Source organism: Mustela nivalis (genome assembly GCF_964662115.1).
Source record: "Mustela nivalis genome assembly, chromosome: 7".
NCBI lineage: Eukaryota > Metazoa > Chordata > Mammalia > Carnivora > Mustelidae > Mustela > Mustela nivalis.
In genome coordinates, this window is record NC_139026.1 from 95,000,720 (window position 1) to 95,010,196 (window position 9,477).

At 49.8% G+C, this 9,477-nt stretch overlaps 2 protein-coding genes and 1 long non-coding RNA gene across 25 annotated transcripts in view; 2 read left to right on the forward strand and 1 right to left on the reverse strand.

Annotated features, from left to right (window-relative positions):
• Positions 1–276: 276 nt before the first annotated feature.
• On the reverse strand, positions 277–1,629 carry LOC309869947. The gene is made up of 3 exons (XR_014314383.1): positions 1,542–1,629; positions 581–633; positions 277–356 (listed from the first exon to the last, which is right to left on the reverse strand). It is a non-coding gene; the product is annotated as an uncharacterized lncRNA (long non-coding RNA).
• On the forward strand, positions 1,505–6,047 carry SUOX (sulfite oxidase). 2 transcript variants are annotated; one of them, XM_082741738.1, is made up of 4 exons: positions 1,505–1,929; positions 3,394–3,450; positions 3,719–3,896; positions 4,135–6,047. In XM_082741738.1, the coding sequence occupies exons 1-4, from the start codon at positions 1,841–1,843 to the stop codon at positions 5,542–5,544; spliced, it is 1,734 nt and encodes a 577-aa protein (XP_082597864.1). In that variant the 5' UTR covers positions 1,505–1,840; the 3' UTR covers positions 5,545–6,047. The 2 variants fall into 2 exon arrangements, with proteins under 2 accessions (XP_082597864.1, XP_082597865.1); XM_082741739.1 differs by lacking the exon at positions 3,719–3,896 and having other exon boundaries at positions 1,771–1,929.
• Positions 6,048–6,518: 471 nt separating this feature from the next.
• The window catches only part of IKZF4 (IKAROS family zinc finger 4), a 22,156-nt gene continuing 19,197 nt past the window's right edge, over positions 6,519–9,477 (forward strand). For 2 of the 22 annotated variants that reach the window (XM_082741715.1, XM_082741712.1), the window contains exon 1: positions 6,562–6,886. Coding sequence is in view for 2 of the 22 variants with exons in the window: in XM_082741710.1 (XP_082597836.1) it covers positions 8,048–8,120 (73 nt within the window). In the remaining 20 variants the exon portion in view is untranslated. Of the gene's footprint in view, positions 6,887–7,914; positions 8,121–9,477 lie in introns of those variants that run through there. The other 20 variants (XM_082741732.1, XM_082741723.1, XM_082741710.1 and 17 more) reach the window with 19 other exon arrangements.

Consider the following 9,477-nt stretch of genomic DNA (forward strand, 5'->3'; position numbering starts at 1 on the left):
CTTCCAGTGTTTTATCAAATCAGAAACGCACCCTCTTCTACATCTTGGTTATCTCCTTATTCCCTTTAATCTTTTCTTGAATAATGACATAGCCCAGTTTGGAAAATATTCCCTTTATTGCTGTGAAACTCTATTCCCAGGTCACTAGAGACCTTATCAAATCCGACCTAGCTTATTTTTATAGGCTTCTTAATGGAATATATATTGGTGGGGGAGGGAGAGATCTCTGGGCAGACAACTGATGAGACTGGAGGAAGAGGTCATATTTGTGAATCCTTTGAAGACGCAAAAGTTTATGTGCATTTCTACAGGGAAAGGGTGCATTGCCTTATTGGTATCACAGAGGGGTCCATGACCTAAAGAAGGTTAAAGAAATCATTAAATTTGCCTTTGTGATTGATCATGTGGCTTCTACCCCAACAGGAAAATTTCTCCTAGATCTGATCTTGTTTGCTACTGTACTTGAAGCCCTTCAGTCCTTCACAGTCTAATTGGGGGAGAAAGATTGGGTCTGGTTGCAGGACAGGAAACAGGACTGGGTCAAACAAAGCTGGCATTGCAGACCCATCTGACAACTTACCAGCTGTGGCCTTGATCAGGTTTCTTAGCTGCTCTCTGCCCCAGTTTCTTCTTCTGTGAAATGAAGAAAATTTGAGGTTTAAAGGTCAATTATGTTAAAGTACATGTAGGGCACACAAGGTGACCCTGTTATTAGGGAGAAGTCTTATCCTCTGGCTTCAGACAGTACCTAACTGATTTTTCTCTATCCTTGGGCTGAGCCTGTTTTTCAAGGCTGATAGGATAAGTTGGGCATCACATCTCTCCAAAGATTTAATTGAACACAGCTGAGTTGGAAATCAATTTCCAAAAACCTCTAGGCCAAAATCACCTTTTCTCTGTCGAGTCCCCTTTCCCTCTGTCTCCTAGTACTCCCTCCAAGGTTCCTTGATTCCTGGCAAAAGCTCTAGTTCACTTTAGGAGAGCAGAAAGGGAGAGGAAATGATCTTCCAAAATTAAAGATGAAACCTTCACTTAAAATAAGGTTGTAGGTCAACCTTCTGAACTCTAGGGGGCAGTGTGGGTACGTTTGCCCTAGGTTCACAGCCAGCCAAATAACTAAATTTTCAGTCCTGCACCAAACGATAAAGGGTAATTGCAAACGTCGTCTTAGTGCTCTCTACTCTGAGATTATGAGCGATTATAATCTTCCTACTTTGGAGTGTTAAAATGTTATTGCTCTCGTTATGACCAATGATTTTTTAATTGAGTTAACTAAGGAAAAAATGGCTATTTATATTGGTTCCATAATTGGGGACGAAAATCAAGTCCAAGGGATCTCAAAGTCTTTGAACCACTGTTTAGGTTTCATTTCTGCTTTTAATGTTGGATATAAGAGAATTGACTGCTTGACCTTGTTTTCACTAAAAGACAAACAAGGCTGTTGTAGTTGCAACAGAGAGGTTTGTCAAAAACAGGGTAGAGGCGGAGCTCACAGCCGGGAGAAAGGCGGCTGGATTTCAAGGCCTCTTCAGTAAACGCACCTTGTGTCTCAGCTGTTAGGGGCAGGGCGGGGGCATCTCAAAACTTCCCACCTTCAGCCCAGCCTTTGGAATCCTCGACACCTTCCATTGCCCGGTTCCAGACAACAGCGAGGGTCCCATTCCATGTCTAGCGGGGATGGAAACAGAAAACAGCCAGTTTTAGCCGGGAGCCTCCGTGGCGCCCCGCCCGCCTCAGCCTCCAGGAGGCGGGCACAGCAGCTGGGAGGCGGCCCGCGGCCAGCCAATGGCTAGGGGACGAGCTGAGAGGCGAAAGTGGTCCTTCACTCCGGCCCAACGTCATGGTGCTGGCCCCGCCCCTTTGCCCCCAGTCGTCTGGAGCCAGGCGGGTAAAGCAGCCGCCAAGTGGACCGAGAGGACGCCGAACCGGGTAAGGTGGTTGGGAGCTGAGAGAGGGAGGAGGTGGAGGAAGGCCTGGTAACGCAAGCAATGGCCGGGGTCCTGGGACCCGGGAATGCTCCGAGGCCAGTGGGTTTGAACAAAAACTGCCGATACCGCCTCCGCTCCAGCTGCCCAGCTGCTCCTAGGGGCGCGGTTGTTGCTGCGAGACACTTGTGCTAGCAGCTGGGCAGTGGCATAGAACTGGGTGGTTGTGCTTTGGAGCTGGATATATCTTACTACCTAAAGTGCCCCAGGGAGTGAGGGGCCACCACCCGGACAAGGGGTGTGGCATCTGTTTTAGAGCAGAAGGTTGCTTCTCCCAAACCTGGGACACTGAGCTGACGGAGTTCACCTGTAAGACAGCCCTACTTGGACCACTCCAGCCTGGTTATTCTAAGTGGGCTGCTGGCATCGAGGGCAGGTGGGAGGGAAAGAGAGGATCCCATGGCCCAGGGGTAAAATGCAGACTCTGTTCCTGCTCCTGTCACCCTTGCAGTTTCCCTGTCTGCCCCCTTTAGCATTTCACTAGCAATTGGGACTTCTCTCACTCTTCCCTATTTTGGCATTCCTCGAGTCTGCGATCTATTCAGTGCTCTGAGGAAGGAACTGCTACAGGGCAGAGTGGAAAAATTCCTTCTCTAGCCCATCCCCTGACACCTGGCCCTTAACTTCCCAGTTTGCTGAGTTCACAGGCATGACCTAGACAGGGCAAGGGTGAGGACCCTGGGCTGGGGTCCAGTTCCCAGCTGGATTCTATTTTCTTTTTCCCTAGGGTTGGTAGAGGAAAGGAAGGGACTGAAAGGTCTTCAAAGACAACATTATTACCTGTTCGCTCCTCACAGCTATTCTGCTAGGTACCTCATTCCACAGACAAAGACAACAGTTTTGAGAGGCTTGGTATCTTGCCCAGGCAATGGGGCTGGTTAACAGCAGGTCTGGTTTCACAAACCCAAAACAGTTCCACTCCAGAATCTGAGCTCATTCGTCTCATTAGGCTACCACTACCTTTTTCACCTTTTTGTTCCTATCTAAGTTAATCTGCCCCTCAGTTGTCCTCTGCTGACTTTGGAAATAATAAACCAGCAAACTGGACTGTAGATATTTTGGCTTCTGTCCTTTAGGCCCTTGGCCTGGATCACTGTTCCCTGTAGTGGACAAAGTAGAGAATGGAGGATGGGAGATAGGTGATTCTAGAAGACCAGCCCCCTCTCTGTTGCCCCATTCCCATCCAGCCTGTCTCTACAGTCTCTCTGAAGTCCTTTAGGTTTTCTCTAAGGACCAATTTGGGGACACACACACACACACACACACCCATCCTTTGGCCTCATTACCATGATAAAGTATCCTTATTTGCCCAGGGAGTTCCTTGCTTACCTTCTGTCTTCCTTCCACCCATTTCCTCAAGTTGCCCTATTATCATCCCCTTCTTGATCCTGGAATCTTTTTCCCACAGGTCTGCCACAATGCTGCTGCACAGGGCTGTGATCCCATGTCTCCGACAGGCCTGCAGGTAAGCCAACCGATCCTAGAATTCGTCTCCTGGCCCTTATCTCTCACTCCCAGTATCTTTATGATGTTTAACCTACCAGATAAGACAGTTGTGGTGACTGCCAGGGAGGGAAGGGAAAGCCATAACTCACGCATTTGCCCCACCCATCCGTAGATGGACAATAGTCCCAACTGAAGGAACCAATGGCCAACCTGGTAAACCCCAGGTTTTCACTTTCTCTCCCATATGATCTGAACTGTGCTACTAAGAAGACCTCTCTCTCTTCCAGGCTCCAATCAGTCCCCTCAAGGCTCTGCATTCGGGCCTGCTCAACAAATGATTCACTTCAGCCCCAGTGCCCCAGCCTTGCCTTCTCTGGTGCTAACTCCAGCACTAGGGGATGGAGAGTCATGGGGACTCTGCTAGGCCTCGGTGCAGTATTGGCCTATCATGACCACCGGTGCAGGGTAAGTGGGGGAGGAAGGGACTTCACTGTCAAAGTAGAGGGGCGCTACTAAGCTCCCCAGACAACCCAGTCTATTAATACAGAGCCCATGGTGATACTGTCTTCCTGGAGACTAAAGATGGAGTCTACTACCTCTTTTTCACAGTGTCCATGACTTTATGGGTTGGGTCAGGGTGAGCCAGAGTGATTCCTTCTTACTATTTATGTTTCTTTGTGGCTTACCCCTGTCCTGCCTGCAGGCTGCTGAGAAGTCATCACGCATATATACCAGAGAGGAAGTGAAATCTCACAGCAGCCTTGAGACTAGGATCTGGGTAACTCTGGGCTGTGAGGTGTTTGATGTTACAGAATTTGTGGATCTACACCCAGGGGGACCATCAAAGCTGATGTTAGCAGCAGGTGGTCCTTTAGAGCCTTTCTGGGCCCTCTATGCTGTTCATGACCAGGCCCATGTGCGTGAAATACTGGCTCAGTACAAAGTTGGGGAGCTGAGTTCTGAAGACAAAGCACCCTCCACCTTGAAGACCTCTGACCCTTACGCTGATGATCCTGTACGTCACCCAGCCCTGAAGGTCAATAGCCAACGCCCCTTTAATGCAGAGCCCCCCCCTGAACTGCTGACAGAAAACTATATTACACCTAACCCTATCTTCTTCACCCGGAACCATCTGCCTGTACCTAACCTGGAACCAGAAACCTATCGCCTGCATGTAGTAGGGCCACCTGGGTGTCAGTCACTGTCCCTATCCCTGGATGACTTGTACCAGTTCCCCAAGCACGAGGTCACGGTCACTCTTCAGTGCGCTGGAAACCGACGCTCTGAGATGACTCAGTTCAAAGAAGTAAAAGGTCTGGAGTGGAATGCAGGGGCCATTAGCACTGCACGCTGGGCTGGGGCACGCCTCTGTGATGTGTTAGCCAAGGCTGGTCACCAACTCCGTGAAACTGAGGCCCACGTCTGCTTTGAGGGACTGGACTCAGACCCCACAGGGACTGCGTACGGAGCATCCATCCCTCTGGCTCGGGCCATGGACCCTGAAGCTGAGGTCCTGCTGGCATATGAGATGAATGGGCAGCCCCTGCCTCGTGACCATGGCTTCCCTGTGCGGGTGGTGGTTCCTGGTGTGGTGGGTGCCCGCCATGTCAAATGGCTGGGCAAAGTGAGCGTGGAACCAGAGGAAAGTTACAGTCACTGGCAGCGGCGGGATTACAAAGGCTTCTCTCCATCTGTGGACTGGGACACAGTAGATTTTGACTCAGCTCCATCTATTCAGGAACTTCCTGTCCAGTCAGCCATCACAGAGCCCAAGGATGGGGAGACCATACAATCAGGGGAGGTGACTATCAAGGGCTATGCATGGAGTGGTGGTGGGAGGGCTGTAGTCAGGGTGGATGTGTCTCTGGATGGGGGCCTAACCTGGCAAGTGGCTGAGCTGAATGGAGAGGAACAACGTCCCCGGAAGGCCTGGGCCTGGAGGTTATGGCAGCTGCAAGCACCTGTGCCAGCTGGGAAAAAGGAATTGAACATTGTTTGTAAGGCTGTGGATGATAGCTACAATGTGCAACCAGACTCCGTGGCCCCAATCTGGAACCTGCGAGGTGTGCTCAGCAATGCCTGGCACCGTGTCCATGTCCGTGTCACCCCATGAAAAGGTGAAGTGGAATTACCTACTCCCAGAATCATTTTCTCAACCCCTTCCATAACCATCCTTTTCCCTCATTACCACAGAAAAACCTTTCATCATCACTTCTTGGATCACAACCTTGTACTATGCTTTCCTAAACCACACATAGATACATGCATTGCACATTTCCAAGCAGGCATCAGCTCTCCTTCGACACTATGTTACATAACTCCTATTGTGCCCCTTGTTGAGAGCTATTGGGGCTAGAAGGGGGGGAAATTCTGTAAACAAGCACTCTTCCTACCCAACCTCCACTGCTAATGTATACCACCACTTTATTCTACTCCTCTTCTTGGGAGTTTTCAGAGAATGTGGATACATCTAAGAAAAGTGTATATGCAACTTTCTACTTTCTACTTTCCACTTTCTGGGTTGCCAGGGAGGCAATTCTGGTGAAATCCTACCCTTTTATAGTTCCACTTTTCTAAATACATCAATAAAGTGTTTTAAGTCTACAACTGAAGAAATGATTATGACTTGGGACTTCTTGAGGTTGGAGCGTCAGCATGTTGCAGGAGGGAGGTGCGCTGGTACTGGGATGTGTCCTGAGATAATCCAAAACAAGGTTGGGGGGAGGAGAGAAGGGAAGCTGGTGCAGGGACGTCTAGAAGTGCGACTTCCTTCTCTGCGGTCAGCCGGCATCTGTAGCGTTGCTTAGGTGACTGACCTCAGAATACCTCCAAGAGTTTTAAAAATTGACATTATTAAGCTCCTCCCCGCCCCTCCCCATTCCTACACTTGGAAGGAAAGGCAAAGAATGCTGAGGTTAAAAACAGTATTCTCTTAGTAGGGGCAGGGCAAAATTTGGCACTAGGGGCAGATATGCCAGGGCACGAGGGGGGTGTCCAATGTGCGCCAGTTGGCAAATCAGATGCAGATGAAGGGGCATGACCGCGCCTCTCCGACTTGAATCTTTCGGTGCTCGGCTACTCTCCCCTAGCTCTTCTCCCTTTTCCCCAGCAGTCTCCCCGGCTTAGGGACGCTCGGTGTTCGGCCACGCCGCCTGTCGCCTAGTAGTGGGACCGGAAGTTGTTCTGGGGAGGGGGGACGGCTGTGATGGGGGGGGTTGATGGGGGGGGCCGGTCCCTTCTCAGGTGAAGCCGCTGATGGAGATGGAGCCGCCGCCGCCGCTGAGCGCCCGGGTCCCGGGTCCGGCCCGGTTGCCTCCGCCTTAGTGACCCCACTCCCCCCCGCACTGGGCCTCCCGGGCCAGAGTGGGGGACCCCTGCGGCCCCGCCCCCCTCTTCCCCAATACCGTCCCCTCTCCCACACCCCCCTAGCCTGCGCGCGCGCGGAGCTGCCTCAGGTGAGTAAGGGGCGGGGCTTGGGCGACGCGCTGGGGGCGGGGTCTCTGTCGCCGGGGGCGGGGCCTGAGGGGCTTGGGCGTGAAGTGAGGGGAGACGGGGGTGGGGGGCTGGCGGGAAGAGGGTCTAGCTGCCTGGGCTGTGGCTCAAGGGGAGGAAGCTGGCCCGGGTGCTGGGAGAGGTTGGCGTGAGGCTTAAGGTTTAGGGGAAGGTAACTGGAGAGTCAAGAGGTCCTCAAAAGGCGGGAGATGGGCCAAAGCAGAGGACGGAGGACAGCCAGGGGCTGGGTGCGCGAGGCTCCTCGGTGGGATATGGCTGGGGTAGAACAGATAAAGAGTGGAGAAAGGAGAAGCAGAGGAGTACCTGGGCAAAAGTGCGAGGGACTCGGGGTTAGAAGAAGGTTAGAGAGAAGGACATAGGCCTAGGTGAGGAGACCTGGGAGGCAATGGAAACGCGGTAGAGAGGAAACTTAGAGTGGAAGTGGAAAGTGCTGTCGAGGGTACCATGTAGGGTGAAAAGTCTATGGAACCTGAGAAGCAGGTTCCTTCCTGGGAAGGGAGAGATTCACTGCATATGAGTCCTAAGAAAGAACTGTAACAGAGGAAGCCCTGGGACTGACAACTCTAGGGAGACACAGACTTGGGAAGTGATTATAAGCTAAAAGAGGCCTCCATGTACCTTCTCATACAGCCCCATCCCCAGTTATTTTCTTAGCCCTTGTCTGCTAGAGTTGTAGATCCTCAACTTGGGAAATTTCTGTTTGAAGTCTATGCTTTAAAAAAAAATTTTTTTTTTAATTTGTAATTGGTCCTGTCTGGAAACAGTTGGGAGTTTAATGGAACACAGAACTTTAGGTATGAGATGTTCAGGAAATAAGGTACCCCATTTCTCTCTCCAAGGTAAGAATTTACTAACTCTGCTTCCAGGAAGATCTGATGCATTATCAACTGAAATGTGTCAAGTTTTGCACACCTTCTTTTGCTTCAGTCCCTCCCATAAACAGAACTGTCTACTATTGTGGCTCTTACAGATCCCCCACCGACATGTTTCATAGCTCCACCTGTGTCCTAGTCTACTCCTCCTGAGCCCTCAAAGTGTCAGTCAGTCGTGAGCTGCAAAAGTTCCTGGCTTGCTCACATGTCAGCTCTAGGCCTTCCATCATCATGGCCAAGCAGAAGACTGTTGAGGCCTGTTGTTACCCCCTTACTGCTACTTATGGACTTGACCTGTGTGAAGGTACATGTTTATATTCTTAGGAAGCATTAAAAAACAGGTGTCTGACTGCCTACAATATTTCCACTTAAGATAACTCAGATTCTGAGGATAAAATCAGGACAAGGGCAAATCAAACAATCTTTGAAAATGTAGCTTCTTATTTGGTAGGAGCATGTGAGAATGCCTAACTGGGAATCCCACATCTCCTCATGGGTCTGTCAGTAGGTCAGTGAATCTTGCTTTGTCCTGTTGGGGGACTTCAGCCTTCCCTACAACCACCTAAAGCCGGAGAATCTGGACAACTCCCTGGGTCATGAGAATAGTCAGAAGAGTGGCTTATGAGATAAAAATAAAGTCCTGAAAGAAGAAAATAGTGTTGCATTGGGAAACAGGATAGGTCTCACCAGAGTTTCTGGGGGTGGGTTGCAGGGTGGTGGGAGCTGCCCTCAGTTTGGCCCGTTGAGAATTATGTCTTGCCCTAGTCAACAGATGCTGATGTCTCAAGCACAAAATATAATGTCTTTCTTGCCCACCAAGTGCAGTTAGTTAGTTCAATTGTAACTCCTGGGAAATCCCCTTTCTCTTAGTAGGTTAAGGGTAGAGCACATTTTGGGACTTGGCTCAGAAAGAAGTCCTGACTTTTTTCCAGTGAAAATGCAACTGGACATTTCTTCTTTATTTTCTCTTAGTTTAAATCTGCAACTTGTACTTCCCAGCATGGGAGGAACATTATCCCACCTTTTACCTCCTATTAACATCCACAAAGGAATTATTTTCTCCCAAACTGGCCATCTTTCTTCCCTCAACATACACACAAAATAACCAAGGAAAAAATTAAGTAAGTTATTGTTGGGCCAGTATTTCTAGGCTCCTTTCACTTTAGTGGAACAAATAAGATTGTGGAGCCCTGTGGGTATAGACAATGCTATAAGCAGAGGGACTCCCTCTTTTTGTTGGTCTCTTGACCCTGCCAGAAGAAGATTGAATTCTAAGCTGTTTGATTTGCCTCCTCTTCTCAAAAGAATTGTGGATTCTGTATTGGGAACAGGAAGACAGTTTCAAGGTTTATCTGACGAAAGGATCTAGGAAAGGACAGTGCTGATATGAATGGCTTGTCCCCTCCCACTCCACCAATGGGAATGGCATCAACCTTACAGACTCTGCTGGAATACATATGCTGGTGTAATCCTTAGGTCAAGGAGTCCTGTTTCTACCTTAAAGAGACCTAATGAGCATCTAGGTTGGCAATTTCCTCAGGCTCAGATTCTCTAACATGGGAGAAGAGAGGATGATTTCTCTTCCCATCCATAAACCTGTGTTTCTAGTTCAAGGGTTTAAGTCACTAAGATGCAGACCCCCAAACTGTTCAACACCCAAA